Here is a 27,383-nt window from a genome sequence, read left to right as displayed (position 1 = left end):
CCTGTAAGAATTCTGTTTTCATAGATATAAAACCCTGGAAATAGTGTATTTAGGAAAGTCACTACACAGTTCTAAATATCCACCACAAATGAAGTACTGTAACATGCAGAGTTAATAAACTGTCTCTTATATACCAAGTAGATTTCATTACCACCTTGATTGTTCATACAACAAAAGCAACAACATTTCTCAGGCTTGACAAGGTACATAAGAACAGCCATACCAGGCTGGGCCAAATTTCCATCTAGCCTAGTATCTTGTCTTCTGACAATGGCCAATGCCAGGTTCCCCGGAGGGAATGAACAGAACAGGTAATCACCAAGTGATCCACCCCCTATCAAGTTTCAGTGTAGCAGCCGTGTTAGTCTGTATCCGCAAAAAGAACAGGAGTACTTGTCATGCATCTGAGGAAGTGGGTATTCACCCACGAAAGCTCATGCTCCAAAACGTCTGTTAGTCTATAAGGTGCCACAGGATTCTTTGCTGCTTTTAGGAGTACTTGTGGCACCTTAGAGACTAACAAATTCATTTGAGCATAAGCTTTCGTGGGCTACAGCCCACTTCATCGGATGCATGAAAGCTTATGCTCAAGTAAATTTGTTAGTCTCTAAGATGCCACAAGTACCCCTTTCAAGGTATGTCAGACTTGGATGGGAAACTTCCATATTATATATGGAAAGGTAATCATTTCTTGATATCATATGCACATGTTCTATTTAGTTCTTTCCTGGTTTTCACCAAATATGTCTAATATAAATGAGTTAGCTTTATACTTGCAGAATTGATTTGACTTACATCTGTAACTGAACATCAAAAACTTTATATGAAAAAGTTGGATACAACACAGCATTTTTAAAAATTCCTATTCAGTTGTTCTTGTGCTGATGTGAACTAACATTAGCTGCTCACTGGGAAGGGAAATTCTAGTTGCACCTTATTTATCAGACACAGCAGATGAGAGTATTACTTGTGTTAGTATACTGGAAGATGTGTGTGAAATTGTTTTGATGTGTATTTGAGATTTCAGTTTTATCTGTACTCTGTACCAGAATCAAAAATGCAATAAAAAGAACGTGTATAAGTAATTGGTTAAAGGGCTTTTGATGCATTAAGTTGTGAATTCTACCCTACATTATTGGTTTTACTTAGGCATTTATAAATACAACTCAGATTTACAAATCTTAGTTCAAAAATTGTTGTATATTAAACAACTATAAGTAAGATTTTACATTTTTAAAGTGATGAAGATATTGTGACTATCCTGGAACAAAGGGACAGATCCTCAGCTGGTATAATAGAGCTATGCTGATTTATGCTAGCTGGAGATCTGGCCCACAGATGCATAGGAAGGCAAGTTTTATGGAACATGGAACAAATATTTTACATTCCAATGTCTTATTCTTGTCTGTGAACAGTGACATAAAAAGGAATCCTGTCTCTGTAAAAGCATACTACACAACAGCTTACTCCAAAATCCCATAAAGAAACAGTATTTAAGATCAAATACCTTATTTTGCATAACAAGCAAGTTTTCTTGATAGCAGAATCTTCTTCACCTTAAAGAATGAGAAAGCAATGTAGAAAATCTTACAAACTTGTCATATAAAAATCTGAAGGAATCAAGCTAATTTTTCTGGCATCGCTCCTTATGTTCTGCATCTGCTTTGAAAAACAAACAAACAGAAAAACCCACATGATTAAAAGCATGAGAAAAAATGTAACGCTTTTTCTTTGTGCATCACATACTGGCTTTCTATAAAATGGCAAAAATTAATTCTATACAAACCTTTTCCCTTACCAAAAATTTCTAAAGAAAGCCTCCAATCTGAATCTGTTGCTAACTTTCTATATGAGAGTAAAAATGAGCAAATTTTTATAATTGAATGTTTTCTTTCAATATTTTCATACAATTTTGCATTTTCAATATTTTTAAAGAATTTCAGAATGGAAAAAATGTATTTGGTCATCCAGTGCATCTTCCTGCCTGTTCAGGATTGGTTCTTACAGTATATTTACTGATGCATTATACAATGTAGTTTTCAATTTCTCAAGCAGTGGAACTTCTGCTACTTCCCTAACCTAATCAATCTTGCTGTAGTCTTCCTACATAAACGATTTACATTTTTAAAAAGTAGAAATTTACTGTTTAGATTTTTCTTTAAAGAGAAATATATAGAATGTAGAGGGATGAGAAATTTTCATTCCAAAATGTCTCTTCAGCTGCTGGAAGAGGGAGGTAAGGCATATTCACAATTAATAAAATACAGAACCGTAGGACTGAAAGGGACATTGAGAGGTCTTCTAGTCCAGTCCCCCGCACTCAAAGCAGGGCTAAGTATTATCTAGACCATCCCTCACACGTGTTTTTCTAAACTGCTCTTAAAACTGACAATGACAGATTCCACAATATCCCTGAGCAATTTATTCCTAATGCCCAACCTAAACTGCCCTTGCTGCAATTTAAGCCCATTGCATCTTATTCTATTCTTTCTAGGCAGTCATTTTCCATTTTGTATGTGTGCAATTGATTGTTCTTGCCTAAGTAGAGTACTTTGCATTTGTCATTATTGAATTTCATCCTATTTACTTCAGACCAGTTCTCCAGTTTGTCCAGATCATTTTTAATATTAATTCTATCCTCCAAAGCACTTGCAGCGCCTCCCAGCTTGGTATCATTTGCAGACTTTGTAAGTGTACCCTTTTTGCCATTATCTAAATCATTTATTGAACAGAATCGGACCAAGAACCAATCTGTGCAGGACCCCACTTGATATGCCCTTCCAGCTTAACTGTGAACCACTAACTATTGTCTGAGAACAGTCTTCCAACCAGTCATGCACCCACATCATAATCGGTATTAAGGACCATTCCTTCTAGGTAAGCACCACTTTTGAGGTGCTGAGCTCCTTCCATCCCCCATTTAATTAAATAGGACTTGAGATGCCAACACAGATGATAGGAGGTCCTCAATATTTTATAGCGAACTTTGCAGAAGATTTATCAAATAGGCAGTTGTATGTTAACAATAAAACTTTTCTTAATTCAAAAATATGGTCTGCTCTAACTTCAGTGAAATCCATTGCTTTGTATTGGGGACATACTTTTATTAATAAAAATGTTTAATGTATTCAGATTCAAAGGAGGTGAGAATTCTAAAGTTATTTTAAGTCTATGGTAACAGTACTTACATGTTCTGCTTCAGATCAGGCAGTTTCTTTTAAAACTTTCTCTAATTCAGTAGCTGAAGATAGACTTAGGCTATGTCTACACTACAGCCAGGATCGACTCTGAGATCGATCCACGGGTGGTCAATTTAGCGGATCTAGTGAAGACCCACCAAATTGACAGCAGATCGCTCTCCAGTCGACCCCTGTACTCTACCCCCCGACGAGAAGGGTAAGGTAAGTCAACGGGAGAGTTTCTCCCATTGACCCTCCACGGTGTAGACCCCACGGTAACTTGACCTAAGGTACATCGACTCCAGCTATGTTATTCACGTAGCTGGAGTTGAATAGTGTAGTTCGATTTACCACGATAGTGTAGACATAGTCTTAGTGTTGTACTTATTGCTAATATAACCAAACATACTCATACAGTAACTTCCATCCAAAGACAACAAAACGCTTCACAAACATTAATGAATTAAAACCTCACAATACCACTGTGAGGTAGGTATTTTATAGATGGTGAAAATGAAGCTCAGAGAGGTTAAGTAACTTGTCCAACATCATTAAGGAAGTGTGTGGGAGAAAAATGCCTGTGCTCTAGCCAAAAAAAAATCCTCCTTAGAAAAGCGAGATGAATCCTTACAGTTGCTTTCAACTATCAGAGAAACTGTGATCAATTAAAACAATACAAAGCAGGGGGTTAATTAATGAAATATTTGAGCTCTTCTTGGTCTTCAGTTGGGATGTGAAATACAGCAAGTACCAAATTCAACAACTTTTTTTTTTTTTTAACTTGGATTCAGCCCTCATTATTTTGCATCACTTCTAGTGTGGACTGCATTTAGAACACTGGATATTTGAAATGAAACTCTGCTTACTAACAAACCAAAACAGGGTATTAAATGCCCAGGTGTTTGTGTGGAAGTGGAAAATAGAATTGTTTGTTTTTATAAATTGTAAACCAATTTTCTTTTTGCGGTAACAGCTGTGTGTACATAATTACTACTGTAAATAAAACATTCTATAAGGAATACCTTTTATGCTGTAAGAGTCATGTTGTTAATTCTATGCCTGAAGAAATGTAAGCAGAACCAAGAAGTAAAGATCAGGAGTGGTTAAGCTGTTTCACAAACTTTTAATGCTTCTATTTTTTTCTGTGCTCCAAGTAGGACTGGGTTCTTTTTGTGACTATAAATAACATAGTACTATAACGATAAGGTCAATCAAAGCTTATACTATACTTCAGGGAATAGGCTAATTACTTCTTATGGTCCAACCCCTGTTCCATTCTTCCTGCTATGCATGACAGAGCCCAGGTCCATCATTCCATACATGATGTACTCCCTGAATAATGATGATCATCATTATTGTATTCCACATGTAGCATCCATACACTTTTCCATAGGCCTCAAAAGTGCTTTTTTTACAGTATGTATCACCTTCATTTTACAGATAGGAAAAAATGAAATGCAAAGAGCTTAAGTGATTTGGTCATGACCACAAAGAAGACAGAAGCAGAGTGAGAAATCATAACATATTTTTCTTTTCTTTCCTTTCAGTCTCATGCTCTAGTCACTGGACCATGGTGTCTGAAGGATGTAGTTGCAGGCATGCACTCATGTGTTCCTGGGAACTTCAGGCTGCATTTTGCCTTCCTGAGATGCTACCAATGTGTTGGTATAGCTCCATGCCACCCTCAATCTAGGCTGTAGCTAAGGGCCACTATAAGGCTCTATACACGTCTAACTTTGACAGAGAAAGTGTAGCTCAGGCTATAGTTGTACAATATGAAAGCTGGTTGTTTCAAAAGTGCTGTCTACTGCTATTTATGAAGAGCCTTCTTAGGCAATATTTGCTAGTCATTTAATCATGTTTTTGTGAGAAAGTGTCTTTTCCAAGTTCCTCTAAAACAAAGTACACACACACTGTAGAGTCCCTTTGTTGAGGTTTGGCATTATTAAAGAAATTAACAGGAAAATAGCAAGGTTAATCTCAAACTCTGTCTCTAGTCTTGGCCTCTCCTAGTGTTTGTAATTCAAGACTGCTCAGCCTAAATTTCCTCTCCCCCTTCAGAGAGCCACACTGTCCTCCCTTATAAGAGCCACTTGCTCAGTGAGTTAGCAGAAGCCATGCAACTTTTTCCCAGCAGCATTAACACCCACTAACAGCTTCTTATCTTCTATCAGTCTAATCTTCAAAGTACTATCTAGTACTATCTGCTGAAAATCAAATGCCCTGATACATGACACATTTTTATATAGCACCAAATGTGTGCTATGTGCTTTATTGGACTTACTGCTGCTGTAAACATTTTTTACTATAGGGAACAATGTGCTTTTACAAGCTGTAAGCATAACATATCCTTTCATATACAATAAACTGCAACTTTACAGTCCTCGCCATTTAAACTTCCCTCTGGGACCCATTAATCATGGGTGTAAACAGATGTATTGTGATATCAAGGAAGTCAATGGAATTGCATTCAGTTATACCATGGCTGAATTTGGCTCCATCACTTCAGGCATCTTTTCAAATTAAATCTGCCACAGTAACTTGAGAATTGTTTGTTTCTTTAACTACATAAAATATCTTTTCAAAACAGATTGTCTTCATTTATTTTGTTTAGCAACCCTGTGTTAGGATGTAGAGTTTCTCAAGGACCCATATCAAATTCTCACCTGTCCTATGCCCCTGCTTAAGAGGGGAAAAGGGAGGGAATCTCCGGACCTCAGCCTTTTGAAGATACTCCTATACTGAATGAAAGACAGACCATGAAAAGTCCATGCCTACAGGTTCTCTATCATCTAGGAGGTGAAAGATTGAAGAAAGAAGCACAAATTCAAGGAAAGTGACTATGGTAACCCATGTGTGCTGGCTGACTATACACATGCTTACCAACAGTCATGGTGGATTCTTCACTGACATTTTAAATCAAGATTGCATGTTTTTCTAAAAAATATGATCTAGGAATTATTTTGGGGAAGTTCTAGGGCCTACGCTGTACATGATGTCAGACTAGATCAGCGGTAGGCAACCTATGGCACATGTGCCAAAGCAGCACGCGAGTTCATTTTCAGTGGCACTCACATTGCCTGGGTCCTGGCCACCAGTCCATGGGGCTCTGCATTTTAACTTAATTTTAAATGAAGCTTCTTAAACATTTTTAAAACCTTATTTACTTTACATACAACAATAGTTTTGTTCTATATTATACACTTATAGAAAGAGACCTTCTTAAAATGTTAAAATGTATTACTGGCACATGAATCCTTAAATCAGAGTGAATAAAGACTCTGCACACCACTTCTGAAAGGTTGCCGACCCCTGGACTAGATGATCATAATGGATCCTTCTGGCCATGAAATCTATGAATCAATGCTGGTCCCTCAAAATAATGTAACTGCAATATGCTTACTGCACATAAACTATCCATCCACAAGCTGGAATGAGAGCATATAGCATTAGCCAGTACTGCCTATATCATTGCTGGACTGCTGGCTAAATGTGGAGGTGCTTGAACAGCTCTTCTGCCAGTACTGTTTCAGGCTTGTCAGTAGCCAACAGGGAATGGAGGAGCTCATGTGCTGATGATGGATCATCAAGATGAAATGAGAGAATAGATAGGGCCTCCGACCCCACAGAAGTTTTGGTGCTTCACACTTCTCAGGATGTATCTTGCTGTGTAAAACATGGTAGTCAGCATGTTCTTTTGCAAAGTATATCTTATCAGTTCTCAGTCACTGTTAGAGCTGCACCTTATTAGGTGATAGGAATATAAAATACATTGCCATAAATCTGAAGAGACCCATCAGGCCAGCAGTTTGATTTGTGGAGACATAATGACTGTTTTGTATGAGATTTTGCTGCTGTCACCATGACCTTCTTGAAATGGCAATGAATATACATGTTTCATGACCAAGTGTGGTTTCTAAATCTTCCTTCTCTTACAGATGTAAGCAGAGTCAGGATGAGCTCTACCCTGACATCTGGTGGTGAATTATGGGAAGTGTGGAAAGAATTTCAGGAAGTGTGGAATCTCAGGTATTTGCATTGGCACACCCAGCATAGCCCAAGGCAGCCTGGGATGGCTATTTTAACAGCTCTGGGATCCCCAATTTCTTTGTTATTGGGGCAGGATAAATAAAGTATTGCCACCCGATTATGTGAATGAGGAACAACGAAACTGCTTTATGACAGAGATGTCTCAATATAAATTAAGTGACACTTGCTAGACAAGGGACATGGGTTCCAAAAGCCAGTGAAGGGAGAAAGGTTAGGGACTGGTGTGTGTACCTGATGGTATGGGCCCCTTTTGAGGACCTGGAACACCAATTGCTCATCCTCCTCTCTCCACTGTTAAAGAGTAGAGCTAATTTTGATTCCATTAGGAGTCCATCTAGAGACTGCTGAGCTGAATTCATGTTGAGCTAATGGTGCACCAGCACCAGGGCTTCCCTACTAAGAGCTGAGACCACTGAGTGCTGTGTTAGCTAGTGGGGGAGCCTGAAGACATATCGCTAAGCAGCTGGCAGAGCGGAGCACTTTGCAGCATGTGAGAGCAGCCCATGGAACAGTGAGCAGAGTGGAGCGTTTTGCAGGGATGGCTGGAGTGACTCACGGGTCAGCTGGAGGAACAGCACAGCTGGAGCTGCTCGTGGTGAAGGCTGCAGCAAAACTCCATGGAGAGGCGGAGCAGTTGGCCCTAGCCCACGTAAGGTGCCCCTTAACATCCTGTGTGGGCTTCCCCTCCCCCACCCAGGCTGAGGGGGTGTAAAACTCTGCAGATAAACTTTTGAACTTGGGGGTGGCACTGACCAGCGACTTTTGGGTTATTGGACTTTGGGGTGATTGGACTTAAGACCCTAAGAGGGAAAGGACATTGCCACACGTACTTGGAGGTGGGTTTTTTTTTGCTTATGGTGTGTGTTATAATCCTGTTTGTGATAGTTCTCCAATGTGATGCCATATTGTTTCCCTCCTTTATTAAAAGGACTTTGCTACACTCAGACTCCGTGCTTGCAAATGGGGAAGTATTGCCTCCTAGAGGCGCCCGGAGGAGGTAGTATGTAATTGTCCCAGGTCGCTGGGTGGGGGCTCGAGCTGGTTATGCATTGTGTCATTAAAACGGAACCCTTGGATACTGAACCCGGCCCTTATTGCTGCCAACTCAGAGGGGCAGAAGGGTTACACAGATATCATTTGGTTTAATTTGAGGGGGAAAGTGGACACTTATTTTCATGGCTGAAGCCTCTGAAGCTGCCTGCAGCTCATTTAAATTTAGGATAGGAGAACCACTGAAAGCCCTGATTACAGATAAAATGAATCTAGAACGCTAAAAATTTTAGAGAAGCTTGACCTAAATAATCAGGTGTCTTTTAATAATTCTACTTAACAACACTGTACAAACATTGTATAATGTTCCTTGCAGCATTCCTATAAAGTAAATATTGTTATCTCCATTTTACAGATGGGGGAACAGACACAGAGATTCAAATTCCTCCCAGCTCTGTGGTATTATACCAGGAATGAATTTGGGCCAATGTAATGGGGTGTTCACCTCACAGTTACCCAGAAAGGGTTAATGCAGAGTGAGCTGAGAGCTAATTAGCTGAACAAGCCACAGCTGGGGAATCAGGTGGCCAAGTAATTCCCTGACTGAGTAAGGGAGCCCAGCTAAGGAGGAACAACAAGCTGGGATGGGACTATAAAGATAGGAAATTGGAAGCAGAAGGGAGCTACTGGGGAAGCCTATAGTCACTCCCTGGGAGAAGTATTTGGTAGCTATAGGGACAGGTAACCCATTGTTATTCCCAAGCAGGGAATTAAGATGTTGGTAAACCCCAGAGAGCGGGGAGTGCCAGATTGTAGGAGAGGGTTTAGGAAAAGGCAGTAAGGTCTAAAAGGGAATAAACCTTGACTGCTGGCTGAAGGGTTGGCCTGGGCTCATGTGCTGGCTGCTGAGGAAGCAGTGAGTGGGAAGACTACCTCAGACTGCTAGTGTGGCTAGAGATTTTGAAACCCTTTAGTACCCAAAAGGGGACAACACATGTAGTGACCTGGCTGGAGGGCTGAGTCAGGAAGAGGCAACAGCAGTTCATGGAGTGAGAGATGGAGGACAGTGTGCAACTGGGGGAAGTGAGGTTGAGCTGGTGAGCTATTCTGCAGAGTGACCATGAGGAGGTGCCATCCTGCAGTTAATAGAGCACCCTGTTCCAATGTCCATCACAGCCAGAAAAGTTAATTGCCCAAGACCACACAGTAAACCATACTCAGAGATCAGTCTGAGGGAATCTTATTCAGTGTTAATATAATTTACTACATACCTTACATATCACTTTTGAATGTAGCCCAATGAGTCACTGGCAGAACCAGGAGTAGAACTGTTCCAGGATTCCACTCCTATGCTCAGTTCTCTAGATCATACAGCCCCTCTCCTGATCCTAAGAAATGTTGAAATCCTAAGGACACTTTTGGATTAATTTATGGTTGGCATGTCTTTTAATAAAGCCATATTTTAAAATAGTAGTTTGACTCTAATATTTTTGGTTTTCATAATGCACACAATTCATGCAATAGATAACTAGTAAATCTATTTCTGGGAAACTTCAGTTGCGGTTAAATTCTTCACATTTTTTTGAAATGCAAAGAATGTCTAATGCTACATAAAAATGAAAAATGATTAATTATTTTTCCTCAAAGTCTGACATCACTGAAAGACAACTATCTGATAAATCAGAATAGCAATGTGTGCAGGACCATAATCTAAAACCTGGCATGCATAGTTAGCTAAGCTTCACTGTCAAGGAACTCCAGTAAGTTCAATTTATTGTCTTGTGTGAATGTTCTGTTCATTAAGATGATGGATTTTATAATAATAGACAAAGGCTGGGCATATGTTGTGAAAACTTCCCTGTGCAGGTCAACCTCCAACCAACTTGCAGCAGCTCTGAAACTTAAGTCTTTGGTCTCTTAAGCCAATGGTTGCTAGCGGCACAGAATCGTGCATTGATTTTTGTGATGAAGACAAACATTTACTAAGGACTAGAATGGGACTATGAAAATCATTCTGTACTTTGCCACTGATTTGCTGTGTGGTCATAGACATACCTTTCACTTCTCTGCCTCTATTTCCTCCTCTATGAAATGGGGATACTTAATTAACTGTGCGGAAGCTGGATCTGTCTGTACAGATCTTTGAAAATGTAAAATGCTATATAAATGCTGATATTATAATAGAGTTAATATCTAACTTTTATAGTAAGACCCATCCCAGCCCACCCCGTCCACTTAGGAGGAGAAATTGGTGATAGATATTTCTTTGACACTCTTTTATTTATGTACAAAAATGTACGAAGTCCTGTGCGTCTGTTTTAGGTGACAGCTTTTAATTAACTTATCCCTCCAGTTATGTTAGTTGATAGGTGAAGCTACACCCATCAATCTTAGTGAGTTTTTAACTTGCCCCATAACAAGGTTTCACCCAGGTCATAACCATAATATCCTAAGATGCCAGGTGTGGCTGCAGAAGCCAAAGTTCATTTCTCCTCCTTTTTAGGAGGCAGGGTTTTGGACTGCAAGGAGGCAGAACAAACTGTGGCTAGCTCAGTGGTCCCCAACCTTTTTGTGGCCAGTAGCACATTCATGTTTTCAGAAGACTCTGGCAGGTGCCAACAATTTTTCAAGGCTTATTTTGTATTTGTACATTAAATAATACGAAAATCATCATATTTAATATTACATAATATATGAATCCAGAGAAAAGAGAGAAGCCAGAGAGAAGCTGCGAGGACAGAGAAAACCGGCACCCGCAGCCTGCAGCCCCGGAGTTCTCTGTCACCGGCAGGCACAGGGCCGCAGCTTGTTTCCCCTGCTGGGCACTAGGTGGGCCCCACGCCTGCCGGGAACAGAGAACACCACGCCCGCAGCCTGAGTTCTCTGTCCCCATCAAGCATGGGGCCATGGCTTCTCTCCCCTGCTGGGCACTAGGAGGGCGCACATAAATGCCCTGGCAGGCACCATGGCACCCACAGGCACCACGTTGGGGACCACTAAGCTAGCTGAAGCTTACAGCAGTCTCTTTGCTGTTATGTAATGTTAACTCCAATTATTTTTTAAAGTAAAAGCTGTTCATACCTTAAGAATGACAGAGGCCAGTTTTTAAACCTTACTACAACCCCATTACTCTGCTCCACTGGCATACAGGGGACATCAAGGGGACAGAGCAGTTCCTTGTGGAATTCTCCAGGCACAAGTTCTACATATGCATATGTGGACATGGACTATCAGTCTTTTCAGCCTCTGAGACTAAGGAGTGAGGGGCAAGGGGTGCACAGAAGTGGGAGAGGCCAGAGAACTGCACTCCAGCAAATTTTGGGCAACAGAAATACATAGGCTTCCCTGTACATTGCTATAAATTAGGGTCACTGTTAGGGTATGCCTACACTTCAGAGACTGTAGCATCATAGCTATGATGGCATAATCCCACAGTGTAGACATAAGTCTACACCAATGGAAGAGTTTTTTCCTTCAGTGTAAGAACACCACCTCCCTGAACAAAGTTTGGCCGTGTTGATACTACGAGGACTGTAGCAGCATAGCTATGGCACTATCACTATGTCAGCATAACTGCATACTGTACACATAGCCTACAGTGACAGAAGGGGTTTCTCAGTCACTCTAAGAACACCCTCTCCTTTCCGATGACCTAGTTGCATCTAAACCAGGGTTAGGTTAGCACAGGATAGCACGCAGGATATGGGTTTTTATACCCCTGAGCACCACGGCTATGTCGACCTAAGTTTTAAGCCTAGACCAGGCCTTAGCTACATCAACAGAAGCATTCTTCCACCTACATTTCTGTATCCATGCTGGGTGTTAGTTCACCATAGCTATGTCCATTGGGGTGTGACTTTTTTACATCCTTGATCAACACAGGTATGTCAATGTAATTAAGTGTAGACCAAGCCTAACCTACACCACGGGCTGCACCAATGCTCAGAGTAGCGCAGATTCTGGGAGATGAAAAGGTGATTTAAAGCACTCAACCTCCCCCCCGGAGATTTCTAAACTTCTGTATGCAAGAAAACTTTGCTCCGCATGTCTATTGATCAAATTCATATGACTTTTCTAGACATATATTTTTTCCTCGCCTTTCCCTTTCAGACCAATCATGCATACTTGCTATACACATCAGGAATTTCTGGTTTTCCATCAGATAAACATAATGCCAATTCACAGGAAATCTCAGACCCTCCAAATATAGCAAATAATTTCTTAGTATCTTTATAGGAAGTTCATTTAAAAAAGAGGCCATTTCTATAGAGTCAAACAGAACATGAAATGAATTGCTATCAGTTGTAAGGTTATGAAGAATTTAGTATTTAGTCTACATTATTCAAGCAAAGTGAGCTGTTTCCTTAAAAGTAACATATGTAATGCAATAGAATGCTTCTTTGAAAAATGGTGAAAATGTGTTTTTGTTTAGCAGCACTAGGGAGTGGTAGTGGAATACCATGTATTCTCTGTTTTAAAGCATCCTTATTTTGAGAATAGCCATTTATAAAATAGTTTGCTAGCCTTTGCCATTATGATTAGGACTTTCAGAATAATATTTTTAAAGCCCATTTTTAAAGAGATAATATGGAAGTCTAAGTAACATTGCAGCCGCTGTAATTTTTTTGAAATCTTCCTACTATACCCAAGTCAGTAATGATTTTCAGTAAACTCTATTCCGTAAATAGCTAATTTTTTCACAATATTATTTAAGACAATAAAATCATTGTTTGGAGATATTTCAGTAAAGAATGAAACGTAGTTATAGTGTACTGTAACACAGCTTGTGTTATATAATAAAACAGAAAATGATAATTATAAATGTAATGTTATATTAATTATTTAGCATCTTTCATCCCAAAGGATCTCAGAAAGCAGCATATGTCCCAACTTTTCCAAAACTATCTACCACATGCTGCAGAGAGGAGCAAAATCTAGCAGGAAAGGCCCCAGACATACAGAAGGCAAACAGCTGCTTCATTGTATACTATGACCTCAGATACTGCAAAGGCCCTTCCGCTCTAATTGCATATTGCTGTGGGAATGCAGAACAGCCACTGTGGCTTAATTGCTGGGAGATCAGGCAGAAATCTGCTCTGAGGTTACTAATAGAACCAGCAGTAAGTTCTCCTCCATGCTTTCTACCCCTGTGGAAGAAGGTGGAAGATAGCCAATGACAGCACAGTTCCCTTAGGAGTTTGAGCTGCTGGTCAGAGGGAAGGGGAGGATTGTCAATGGATGGTTCAGAATCTACAGGCAGGGTAGATTTCGAGTTCCCTTCAGATATCCTCCCCTCAAAGGCTGCACACCTATCCATCCCCACATTGGGCTAAACTCTTCCTCCCTATGGGCAGTTTAATTTTATGAAAGAGAATTCACAGGGCTTTGGAGGCACACTTTACCATCTGGCTAATTTATCTATGGAAAGATACCAGGTGACCCCTTATACATACACTACCCAGAAATGTAGCCACCGAAGGAGATACAGCACATTGTACAAAATATGTATTCTTCTGAAGCATCTACTAAGCCCTCCCAGAGAAAGAATAACAGACTAGATGGACCATTCATCTGATCCAGAGCTACATTTCCTATAATCCCATCTGAAAGGATAATTTTGCCCTAAAATATCAAGAACAATAATGGCTAAATGTTTCAGTAATTGTGACATCATGATACAATAGCACACAAGGATATCACAATCATAGTCTTTCTATATGTACAGGACCAAATGTGATGAGGAATCTGGAGATTTGTCCCAGCAGGACCAAGTTTTGAAACATTTTTCCTCTAGTTAGTTCTTAATGCCTCTATTGTTACTTACTAATATCACAAAAGTGTCATTTATTTTTACTATTATTTGTAGATGCCTCCATGAAGATGTTGTATCTTGCACCTAATTGGTGAAGAGGCTCTTCAACTTCTCTCCAAGCCCTTCTCTAACAGGAAACAATAAAATCACACTCTCAGAATGACAGCAGCAGGGTGATTAGTCATTTTCAATGCTGTTCCTTTCCTAGTTAAAAACATTTAATTTCAAGTAATTTGGAACCAAATATACATTAATTTATAAGTATAAATAGCACAGCAATATAGAAAATAAAATAAGGATTTCACCTAAAAACACAATGCATATATCTATCATATATTACATGTAAAAATCCAGAAACATAAAGCAAGGTATTGCAAGAGAATGTCAAAGCAGCCCAAAAAATTATACAGCCTCTTAGTACAGGTGTGTACTCACAGTTAACTCAATCAGTCCTGAAATGACCTAACCTTTTCCATCGGGTTCAGTTCCCAGCTTTTTAAAAGACCATATATTGTTTCACTGATGTTTACAGGAGTTGTCCTGGGCAACCAAATAGAACACAGAGATTTAAAGGGGCCACATCCTGCCTATTAGTTATATTCTCCCATATCACATGCAAAAGTCCATTTTACTGGGTGACCTATTTATGTAGAATTGTATAAGTGACGTAGAAAAATCCTTAGTTGATTTCATGACATTGTATATACATATACAAAATCTCTTTCTGTAAACTATGGAACACACTGGATGTCAGACTTCAAATGAGAACTTTAAATTATTTTTCCTTGTAATTCTCAATATGTTTCTTTCGCATTCAGGAAGCAATATCAGCGCCCTCTACTGACAAGGTTTTGCGTATGAATCCAGGGACTTCATTCAGGACTAAGGCCCCATTATGATGTGGGCTGTACAAACACATATTTAAAAGATTGTGTCTGGTCCAACAATCCTATGAATTATTCTGCACTGAGCTCCCAGGAAGTTAATGGAGGACTGAGACTTGATGTAGAGACAGAATGGCCCTGAACCTCTGGGAAATTCCTGAGATCCACGGGTTCTGAGGGCCAAAGCCATTTGCTCTGTGGTGCCAGACAACCTCCACAGACTAAAAATTTGCCCAAACACATTGTTCTCCTTTTCAGGGCCCAACCACTTATTTGTCTGTGGAAGGGGCAGTCCCTCTGGATTAGAGGGATGGATTTATGCAACAAAATTTAAAGGGCTCAATGTGTTTAGCTTCGTTAAGCAACAACTGGTGAGGGGGCATATGATAATCCATGCACATCCAATAGCATCTGCAGTGTGTTAGAGAAAGAGAGAATTAAAAAAAAACATTCTTGGGGACTTGACTCCATTTCCTTTTATCTGCACTCTCTTTCTCCCTGATTCTGCTGACTTCTTCTTGTCTCCCTTTTCCAGTCACTTTCTATTCTATTCAAGTTCTCATGCCACTCTCACCAGAGTGTCTCTGCATGTCCATCTGGCCACATTGCTGCATTATTAACCATCTCTTCCTGATCATTCCCTGTTTGTCTTCTCCATTAGGGGGCTCTGTTCCTGTCACCACACTTTATTCTGTTCCTTCCTACTCTCAACACCCTCCAGTTACAACTTGCAATTTATAACTGCCATACTCAACTGCCATAGACCCTTCCAGAACCTGCTGCTTCCAATAGTATGTCTGACTTTGAGATTTATAGATGAAAAGACACTGTATGCATACTAAGTATTTTTCTGGATTATATTACTAATTTATTATTCACCTGCTAAAGGGTCATGACTCCAAACATTCTGCTCCCTATCTTGATACTGGACATCATGGGAAAATATCACTCCATATATACCCTGGTTACGTATAATTCTTTCAACCTATGGATGAGACTGAAACCTGGCTTCCTGCTTCAGTTCCCAGTAAATGCTACCAAATGGCAGAAGGAATGATTGAGAACAAAAGAATGGCCATATTAGGTCAGACCAATGGTCCATCTAGCCCAGTATCCTGCTAGTGGCCAATGCCACCTTCCCCAGAAGGAATGAACAGAAAAGGCAACCATTGAGCGATTCACTGTGTTGTCCAATCCTGGCAATCAGAGGCTAGCAACACTCAGAGCATAGGGTTGCATCCCTGACCCACTTGGCTAATAGTCATTGATGGACCTATCCCCCAGGAACTTATCTATTTCATTTTTGAAACGTGTTATAGTTCTGGCCTTCACACCACCCCTTGGTAATGAGTCCCATATGTTGATTGTGCATTGTGTGAAGAAGTACTTCCTTTTATTTGTTTAAAACCTTCTGCCTATTAATTTCATTGTGGATCCTTGGTTATTGGTCTTGGCCTCATTAACACTACAAAAGTGATTTCTGCTTCTTTTTGTCAACTGTTGAGAACAGCTTACTTCCAGCTTAATTGAATTGGCTCATTAGTGCTGACTCGCCACTTGGTAAGGTAACTCCCATCTTTTCAAATGCTGTGTATTTATATGTACCTACTGTATGTTCCACTCCATGCATCTGATGAAGTGGGTTTTAGCCCATGAAAGCTTCTGCCCAAATAAATTTGTTAGTCTCTAAGGTGCCACAAGGACTCCTTGTTGTTTTTGCTGATACAGACTGACACAGCTACCACTCTGAAACCTGTAAAGAAGTAAATAAAACTTCCTTATTCACTTTCTCCACACCAGTCATGGTTTTATAGGCCTCTATCATATCGCCTCTTAGTCATCTCTTTTCCAAGCTGAGAAGTCCCAGTATGTTTAATATCTCTTCATACAAAACCTACCCACTTAGCACAGATGCTCAGAGCAAAGATTTTAAGAGTGGCTGCTTGGAAAAAAAGAGGGGAAAGAATGCTTTTGGGAAGTCAGAGCTCTATAATCAGAGAGAAATCCTCATCCCATTGAAATCAATGAAAGTGTAGTGTGGGACAGGATCTGGAATGGAGACAAAAGAAGAATATAGCAAAGGTGGCACGCAAGCTGATTTTGCCTCGCATGTGGCTGCCAGCCGGGGTCCAGGCTGCTGGCGCCACTCAGCCTGCTGCCAGCTGAGTGAATGGAACCCCAGGCCTTCAGGAGGCTGAGCAGAGCCGGCGGCTGGGACCTCAGACCTGCAGCAGGCGCACCCCCCGGCTCCCCTCTCACCACACTCAGGTTCTGCGGCTCCCAGGAGTGTGAGCCCCCGGGGCGCAGGGCCCTGAGCCTGCTGCAGGAGGGGCGGTGGCGACGGCTCACATGCCCGAGAGCCGCAGACCCCGAGCGCGGAAAGGCGGAAGCCGGAGGGCGCACGGGGACTGCCGCCCGCATGCATCCGCTGCAGGAGCTCCCCAGGGGCGCATCGGGCCACAGCCTGGGCAGGCACGCCCCCCAGCTCCCCACTTACCATGCTCAGATTCTGTGGCTCCCAGAAATGCCCCTCCGCAGCCTCAGCACTCTATGGGGGAGAAGATGTGTGCAGAGCAGCCTAGCAGTGTGTTTTGCCTCCACGTGGAGCCAGTGTCTAAAAATAAATAAAATAATTGGAGATATACCTATCTCCTAGAACTGGAAGGGACTTTAATAGGTCATTAAGTCCAGCCCCCTGCTTTCACTAGCAGGACCAAGTGCTAATTTTTGCCCCAGATCCCTAAGTGGCCCCCTCAAGGATTAAACTTACAACCCTGGGTTTAGCAGGCCAATGCTCAAACCACTAAGCTATCCCTCCCCCTCACTGGCATGGGCCTGGTAAGGGGAGTCCGGGGGGGCAATCAGGGAGTACGGGGAGAGTTGGATGGGTCGGGAGTTCTGGTCCTGTCAGGGGGCGGGGAGCAGTTGGATGGGGTGTGGGAGTCCCACGGGTCTGTCTGGGGGCAGGGGTGTGGATAAGGATTGCGACAGTCAGGAGACAGGTAGGGGGTAGGGTCCTGGGGTGGGATCTCAGGAAGGGGCAGTCAGGGGACAAGGAGCAGGGAGGCTTAGGTAGGGGGTGGGGTTTTGTGGGGCAGTTGGGGCAGGGGTCCCAGGAGGGGGCAGTCAGGGGACAAGGAGCAGGGGGGGTTGGGGGTTCTGATCAGGGCAGTCGGGGTGGGAAGTGGGAGGGAGTGGATGGGGGCGGGGCTAAGGCAGGGGTCTCCCCTCTTTTTTGATTGTTGAAATATGGTAATCCTAGGTGAGGGAGGAGCCGGGGGGCTATGGGGGCTGGTGCTCACATAATCCACTGCAGCCTGCAGGAGCCCCCAGGGGGGCACTGGGCTGCAGCCTGGGCAGGAGGGGTGGGGGGCGTGGCTGCTCCCTGCTAGTGGCACCGCTGCCTTTGCAGGGCTGCTGCCCCCCCTGCACCGTGTCAGCTTCTCCATGGCTGGGGCTCGCTGCTGCCGTAAGTGGGACACTCTGGCTCTCCGGTGCCTCTGCAAGGCGACTCCTCCCTGCCGAGCTGCTGCAGCGGCCCAAGCCCAGCAAAGCCAGTGAACTCAGGGCAGGGGCCACCAGGGTGGCATGGGGAGGGTTCGTGGGGGTGGGGGGCTGTGCACCCTCTAGATTAGTTCAGGGGGCAGGGAGGGGGGAACCTGGTCTGCGGAGCAGCCCCTGGGCACGGCTGGCCCCTGGGCAGGTTGGCCCCTGGAGTCTATAAAGGCTTGTTGGGATTTGCCCCTCAATGAACTGATGTGCAAGGGTGGGGGTGGGGGTGCCATGTGGAAGTTTCGCCTAGGGCACAAAATATCCTTGCACTGGCCCTGCCCCAGGGGGTGAGTGCACTCCAGCTTAAGAATCACTGTACTAAACTGATAAGATCTGCATTTTAATTTAATTTTAAATGAAGCTTCTTAAGAATTTTAAAAAACTTGTTTATTTTACATACAACAATAGTTTATAGACTTATAGAGAGATACCTTCTAAAAAAGTTAAAATATATTAGTGGCACTCGAAACCTTAAATTAGAGTGAATAAATGAAGACTCAGCACACCACGTCTGAAAAGTTGCCGACCCCTGCTATAGAACTTGTTGCCATGGGATGTTATGAAGGCCAAAAGTATATGTGAGTTCAAAAAAAGATAGATAAATTCATGGAGGTCCATCAATGGCTATTAGCCAAAATGTCAGGGATGTCATCCAAGCTCTGGGTGTCCCTAAACCTCTGACTGCAAGAAACTGGGACTGGACAACAGGAGATGGATCACTTCATAAAATTGCCCTGGTCTGTTCATTCCCTATGAAGCATCTGACATTGGCCACTGTTGGAAGACAGGATACTGGGCTAGATGGACAATTGGTCTGACCAACTATGGCCATTCTTATGTTCTTAAATAAAAGTGAAATGACAAAAAGTAAACTAAGTAAGTTTTCCATTTTTGTTTTTCCTAGTGGGATATATTTAATGTTTCTTTCCTACCTACAAATTGGCTCTTACTGCTTGCTTCTTCCCAGGAATAACGTCCAGACTCCAGGATGCTCATGTATCAGTACGAGAAAGTTAGTTTTTCTGCCTATAATTTTTATTTCTCATAATGGAGGGTATCCACTAGTCTGGACTTCAATACATAACCAAACATTCCTGATAAAATTATAATGTTATGACTTTCGTTCTATTAATCCTACAGTCTATAATTATTTTATTCATGTTTTCTACTTAGCTATGCAATTTAAGATATGAAAGTAATCTCCTGAGTCAAAAGCTGGGCTGCACCATTCCAGAACAGGGAGTCTGAATTTAAAAGAGGAAGGAAAGAAGGATAAAGTCAAGCTGTCTCCTGTGTGGGGAAACAGGAGTAATGTCCAGACTACTGGATGTGCTCCATTCTGAGGAGGAAGTTTTCCTTCCCCATAATTCTATCTTCTCTTTACCATTCACAGCTTACTCCATTTGGCTTCTCCCTGGTGAACTGCGTACTGTATCTCATCCCATTGCATGCTGACTCCTGCCTCTTAATATATTCTAGTAAGACAGGTAAAGTAACAGGCTGTGGGATTTGTGAACCTGTGTATACATGAAGGTTTGAGATGAAAGATTAAGTGAAGTCTGAAAACATATGGTGACAGGTGAAAAACCTTCCATGATGATCAGCTGACAGTTCTTGCGAGCTAAATTTTGCAACCTTTATTTTGGGTGAACACTTACCCACATGGATAGTGACTTCAATAAGGCTACTTGTGAGAGTAAGTGTTCACTAAATGAATAATGGTTGCACAATCTAGCCCGCTGTAACAGGAGATATAACGCTCCATAAGGCTGAGAACTAAAAACTTTGAGAAAAAATGTTACCCAGTGATGTTAGCCAGTGATGGCTAGAAGGATAAGATCACAAAAAAACATTTGTTTCTTAAGAAAGTCAGAACTTTTGGGACTCTGACTCAGCAAGAAAGGTATTCCATGTAGAGCACACAACGTTAAATCTTGTTTAGAGATTATAAAAGAATGAATTGCTGTGGTGAGGTCTGTATTTGAAGGAAAAGATTGCAACCTTCTACCCAGGCACAAATGATAAAAAAAAATTCGTAGCTAATGCTGCTGCTTGACCATTTAGTAGTAACTGGGGATTTGAAAGAATCCAGATTTATAGAGATTTTCACAAGAAGTGTGCAAACTTTATTGAACAAGTGCTCACGCTATTAAAGTTTTCTTAGGCTTAGGTCTGTTTGTAAAAGAAACTATTGCATAAAAACTCAAAAAGTAAGGAATGGATATAATCTTCAAATTGTCATGTCTGCAGTTAGTGGCTACATATTGGGTAGTACTACTGAGATCTGACTTTTTAATAAAATACTTGTACATTTCAGATTCCATTTAATACAGAATGTACAAACCACAATGCATATATGATTTTATTGTAATTACACTAATATCTGAAAACTAGTGAACTGAGATTCATTCTCTAAAAATCCAGTTGGGATTCATTCTCTTGTGGAGTAGTTTTACGAAACTAAAACCAAAGTTAAGACTTCTGACGTATACTGAATTCATCTCCAGCTTGAAGGTCTGCATAGCGGGTCCTAATGTAAAAAATAAACCTTAAAGAGTAAGGCAGTGCTTCTCAACAATAGGAGGAGTTCCCATGTCAAGTGTTTTATTACAAGTCAGGTTTTTCACTATCCTTCAATCTAGGATTCAGCAGATTTAGTATCTGCCTTAGTACTATGTCATGCTGGATTCCCAATCTGTAAAGAAGTAAGAAGAGTACAGAGACAGAAATATAAAGTGGGTCAGTGGAATGATTTATGGGGTAAGGTACTACTCAGTGTGAGTAAAGGTGGCAGAACTGGGCCCATAATGATTCATCACAGGATTAGGGTTACTTTTTAAACTGTTCAGCAGTTTATTTCTACTCAATTTATTCAAGTGAGTTTAATGGGGAGCACATCAATTTCAGTGGCTGTTACCTCAGGTCTTCATCAGGAGAGGTGATGCAGCACAGCATCATCTGATAGTGACAGGATGCAGCAAGAGGAAGACAAGATGAGAAGAAATATCTCTGAAAGGAGTTTGTGTCCCTAAGCAAATATTTATTGCTTTCCTATAGATTAGGTACCCTGTGTAATTCAGTACAAAAACAGAGCAAAATTCAGTGCGACTATTTGTGGAATAAGGTTGTGACATTACGCTCGATACTCTTTATGAAAATATGCTTATGATATGGATATGACAAAACTGAGATGTATTTTATGCAAGATGACTCATGTAAGGTATCATTGGAAAGGTTATGATTTACTGAATGTGTTATCCAATTTGTAGGCATGTATCATTTTTGTATCTGAAGCTGGGAATTGTCCATGTCTCTGTATTTCAAATGTGCTATGTTGGATGAGGCCAGACAATGTTAATGACTTATTGAAGAAATGCACACAAGCATAAGGATCACCCTAGGAACTGTGTGCAATACAAACCTCTCAGAGATAGCTCTACACAATGGGAACTGTTTGACCCAGGTCACAGCAAAAAAGCTTTCCAGCAAGTGGGGGAAAGATGTAAAAGAGGGACAATGACAACATGAAGGGTCCTCATTCTCCCTACAACAACACACCTGAAAACATCTGAGGAACAAAGAGTGAACTGTGAGAAGTGATGGTCCCAGGCTAAGATCTTTAACCTGCGTATGAAAACCTGGGAAAGCCAAGGCAACTTGTGCCTTAAGAATCTGCCAGCCTGTTTATCTCTCAGGGTGAGAATTTGCTAATGTGTATCCTACCTATCTAGTGTGTTAAATTCAGTTTGCAACTTTTGTTTATTTACTAAGGTAATCTGCTTTGTTCTGTTTGCTATCCTTTTAACCACTAAAAATCTACCTTTTCTAGTTAATAAATGTATTTTGTTTATTATTGAACTCAGTTTATGTAATTTCTAACTGGGGGGGGCAAGACGTTGTGCACATCTCTCTTCACATTGAGGAAGAAGGTGAATTTTTATGAGCTTGCGCTGTGCAGATTTTTCTATACAGTGCCAGACAGTATTATTTGGGGTTTATCTCCCAAAAGGGGTGTGCCTGTGAGGTGCTATGGGAGTCCTTTCACAAAGAGCTTACTTCAGTCTGTGACTGCAGCAAGGTATGGCCCTATCTCTGTGTGTGTGTGTGTGTGTGTGTGTGTGCGCCGCAAGAGGCCCTAGAGCCTAATTCAGAAAGCAGGGAGAGGAAACCCAGGCTGATTGAGCAAGAGAGGCTCAGCAAAATCCCAGATCCCAGTATGTCAGGTGGCATCCCAGAAGGGGGCTCCAACCCATCACAAAGGTATTATTCAATGTGAGTAAACCTGATGGAATTGTGTGATGGTGTATCCTCACCTCTCATGAGCACCTGTTGGGTGGACACAAATCTGCACTCTCTTTTTTTGCAGTGTCCCATGTAAGCTGTTGCCCCCATTATCCTTCCAGCTAAGTCACACAAAATCTAAAATGGATGAACCCTTTCTGGGGTAACACAGTCCAACAAACAGTTGGCTCTCTTCAGGGTCTTCAGCCCCATCTCTGGGCCTGTTTAAACTCTAGCCCCTTTTTGTCTCCTTCTCCGTGCTTTTCCACTCCACTCCAGTGGCAGGAGTCAGCACCACCAGGTCCTATCCCAAGGACCCTATAAATAGCAGTCATGTGCTGCTTCCTATAATAGTTGCTGCTATAATAGTTCCCTGGGCCACTTCCCACATAGCTCCTTCCTCTTCATCCTTATCTCAGGGCTGAAGTTCTCTATCTGTTCCCTGCCTGAGCAGGGCCTCACCCAGGCCTCCTCACCATAACAGCCTTCCAATCTTTCCACATCCTTCTGGTCCCAGCCAACGCCTGATCTGCTCAGCTCCTGCAGCTTCTTTTAACGGACCCTGCTGAACTCTGACTGGCTGCTTCCTTGCAGCCTCTCTTGGCAGGCCTGGAGGACCCATCTATACTGCTGCTTTTCTGGGGTGGGATATGGTAGGACTAGGAGGACTCCAGCAGTGGGGCTCAAAGTGCCTGGTACACCCCATCACAAATTGGATCTATAATTCTCTTAAAGTGGAAAGACTTCCAATCCACTGAGTCCCTCAAAGATGTTGCACAGGAATGTAGTTCTAGAAACACTAGCTATAACTGCTTCTAATTTTGAAATTATTGTGCAAATCTTCCTGGAGTAATTTATATAGGGCTGGATTTTGCCACCCTTGGTGTTGAACAGTAACTGTTACCTGGCTTGATCCATTGATTTCAATAGGACTAACTGCAGAGTAAGGTATTATTCAAGGTGAGTAAAAGTGGCAAAATTTGGCCCTTAATGTGTTGAACAATTTTTCTCCTACTTTTTTATCTGGAGCTGCCTATTACTTTGCTATTTTCTCATTAATACATGAGAGTTTAGAAAACAACCTATGTGATTTTTTTAACCCAATAATAGTTGTAAATTGTGAGATACAATTTCCATAGTTTTTTTTTTAGTTTTATGTGAAACAGACTAGAGTCATTAAAGAATCCTTATTATCAGTCTTACGTTTCCCCTCAGTTCATTTCTTCCTTATTATTTAGTTATTTGATGTCTCACTAATATTTGAAAATTCTTATTGTGCTTACCATTAGTATCTATGCTAATCTAATCCAGTGTGTTTCTAATGCATCTGTCATTATACTATCCAAGCACTATTAAAAGGAATTCTAATTTGGTACAGGTTGAACCTCTCTAGTCCAGCACTCTTTGGTCTGGCAACATCTGTAGTCCAGCATGATTTTTTTTATGCTTTATCTACTTATTTCCTTGTGCCAATACAGTAAAATTGTGTAACAACACTTAACACTTTGTTATGAAGAGAGCTGGTAAGCCTTGGCTAGGTGGCATTGCAAACATTGTTCTGTTTATTTGCCTCGGTGAGATAAAAATAAAAAGAGACCTGCTTGCTACAATATTGATCTCCTGTGGTTTGGCAAATTCTCTGGTTCAGCACCGGTCAGATCCCCAGCGTGCTGGACTGGAGAGGATCAACCTGTATTTTAGAAAATAAAGAATAATACTGAGTAAATGGAGGAAAAGAGAGATTTGTTTAAATACTATTTTTGAACTATGATTAATCTTCATTCTCAAATAAAAGGTGAGTGAGGAAGAGCTGAGCTATAGTAAGGGCAAACAAGCATTAATTTTCAGCACCCCAAAGTGTGACAGGCACTTTACAATACAAATAGACATTTTCTCTGTCCCGAAGACCTTATCATCTAAGATCCTGATCCTACAGACAATTATGCATGTGATTAACTTTGAGAATGAGCACAGTAGTTCCCTTGAAATCAGTGAGACTACTGGCTGAAGTTAAGCATGTGTTTGCAGGATTAGAACCTATTAAATATTACTCAACAAATGGGGAAACAACCATAAGCAGAGCCGCTGGGGGGGGCAAGTGGGGCAATTTGCCCCAGGCCCCGGGCCTCGCAGGGGCCCCCATGAGAATGTTGGAGGCTCCCCCCACCTCTGTCTTCCCACACCCTCCGGTGCCTCAGCACGCTGCGTCCAGGAGCGGCCCTGGACAGAGCTAAAGCGGAGTGGCTCGGGCGGAGCCTGAGCTCCTCCCACTCGGAGCTGCATAGTAAGGTGGCGGGGCTGCGAGCTCTGGTCCCACCATAGCCAGGCCGCTGCAGTGCTGTCCAGGGGCCAGGGCAGCTCCTGGACGCGGCGCGCTGAGGCCCCGGGAGAGGTGGGACTCGGGGAGGCGGGCGTAAACAGCCTGGTAAGCCCCTCTGAGCCGGACACTCCCCGACCCCTTTCTCTGAGCCCAGCCTCTCTGAGCCGGACACCCCCCGACCCCATCCCCCCACAGCCTGACCCCCAGCTCTGAGCCTAGCCCCTGTGAACCGGACACCCACTGACCCAGACCCCAGCTCCCCACTCAGCCCTGGGCAACAGCAGCGCCACTCCCAGGCAGCGACAGCCCATTGGCACCAACCATCACCATCACCCAGCGACAGCCCATTATGTAGTTGCAAATGTATACTTACCATTAAAGCATTTTATGTTTTTAAATCATGTATTTTGTGTACACCTTTACTCCGATCTAACATTACCCAATATAACACGAATTTGGCTATAACGTGGTAAAGCAGTGCTCCGGAGGGGTGGGGCTGCACACTCCAATGGATCAAAGCAAGTTCAATATGACACGATTTCACCAATAATGTGGTAAGACTTTTTGGCTCCCGAGGACAGCGTTATATCAAGGTAGAGATGTATTTTCAAATTATTAAAAATTAATTTTTGAATGTATTTCACTGGTTATTTTTTACACTTCCAAATACATGATACTATAGTATTGCAACTTTTTTTTATGGAAGGGGCCCCTGAAATTGCTTTGCCCCAGGCCCCCTGAATCCTCTGGGCAGCCCTGACCATCAGGGAGTAGATGGGGTGGGAAGAATAATGGTTACAGCAAAAAACTAACATGCACGTGCACATCACAGTAATTCTACTTAGTTTTTTAAAATAAATATTATACAGTATAGTAACCGCTATTATAATGCATGGAAAGTAATAGTGATGTAAAAAGTTGTTTCAAATGTGCTAACAAATTTGGTTTAAATTTTGCTTAAGTTGTGACAAATTCCTTATCCAGCACTTCAAGTATATTGCTGAGCTAATAAAAATACAACAACAAAATATGCAAAGCAGTTTTAAAAATTGCTTTGTGTCTACTTTATCTACTATTAATCCTTCTAGGCAATCAATTATTGTGAAGGAAGACAGATGGGAATATTAGGAAATATCATTATTATGGGCACCAATAGCAACGGCTATAATTAAAAATACTTTTCACTATAGCCCCTTGTTTTCACATGTTCATAATTTTTGAAAACATACACCATTTATTTTTCCATACTTGGTCTCTGTCCAAAGGTGAATTCTTTATAAAAAGTTTTGATAAAATTCATTCTATTATTTTTGACTGAGAGAATGACATACACTTTTCTTAATTCAAACAATTTTTTAAAAACATATTTTGTATTTAACACTGCCTTATCAAAATTGACTGAAGGTAAAAGTTGACATGGAAATAAGCCTTAACAACAACTAGCGCTTTTTGGGGGGTTGAAAAACATTGCTTTTTAACTAAAGTTTGAAAGCTGTGTACTGAGTATGCATGGCATATTTTTTCATTTTGAGGTGTGCACTTAAAAAATGACAAATGTGTGTGTATTCATGTTCAGAAAGCATAAAAATAGTTGGAAGAGTAGGTATATTAGTGCCCTCCCACCAGCTCCCTCCTCAGCCCTTCAAATTGTGGGGGGAAGGAGGTTAAGAGGCATAATATGATCTAAGGCCTTTGGTTTAAAATCTTGAATGTAAACAGCTACTGTAGATGCCACAAAAACATTATACCATCACAAATGGAAACGGGTGTGCACGATTATGATTAAGTTATGTGGTGAAATGAGGTCCACATGAGGAAAAGGTTTGAGAACCCTTGCTCTCAGAGAAGCTTCTTTTGCTCAGCTTTCTTTAATTAAGACTGTAGGTTCCTTGATATGAAGCTATTTAGATTGTGGAGTATACAAGTTCTCTCAGCTGTGCCACTGACATCTGTAAGCATCTTCAACTGGAGATACATATCTTGAGGAGTTTACAAACTGATTCAGCTTTGCCAGTGGAGAAGAATGTTCTTAACTAGGACATCCTTAATTGGGGGCATCTAACAATAAGCCTGGGGGAAATCTGTACCACTGTGCACACACATATTTCATGTACCACCCACATTTTTAATTTTTTTGCAGGAAATAGCTTCTGCTGGAAAGTTGCTGCAGTCCCGACTTTTACCCAACAGAGAGTCCTGTGGTGCTAGAACAGAGCAGCAGCTCCCAAAAGAAAATAACTTCTGCAGTTCTGCCTTTTGCCACCAGAGGGCATTGTGGTGCTAGAACACAGCAGCGGCTCCTGGCCAGCCCCTGC

General features: G+C 41.7%; 1 protein-coding gene across 3 annotated transcripts in view; it reads right to left on the bottom strand.

Annotated features, from left to right (window-relative positions):
* Positions 1–14,516, bottom strand: part of TTLL7 (tubulin tyrosine ligase like 7) — a 127,510-nt gene extending 112,994 nt beyond the window's left edge. For 2 of the 3 annotated variants that reach the window (XM_050963498.1, XM_050963503.1), the window contains exon 1: positions 1,508–4,151. In XM_050963498.1, coding sequence (XP_050819455.1) covers positions 1,508–1,519 — 12 coding nt within the window. In that variant the 5' untranslated portion in view covers positions 1,520–4,151. Of the gene's footprint in view, positions 1–1,507; positions 4,152–14,466 lie in introns of those variants that run through there. The other variant, XM_050963497.1, reaches the window with a different exon arrangement.
* Positions 14,517–27,383: the final 12,867 nt, after the last annotated feature.

This window comes from Gopherus flavomarginatus, chromosome 7 (assembly GCF_025201925.1).
Source record: "Gopherus flavomarginatus isolate rGopFla2 chromosome 7, rGopFla2.mat.asm, whole genome shotgun sequence".
Taxonomy (NCBI): domain Eukaryota; kingdom Metazoa; phylum Chordata; order Testudines; family Testudinidae; genus Gopherus; species Gopherus flavomarginatus.
This window is presented reverse-complemented; position numbering and strand designations above follow the sequence as displayed.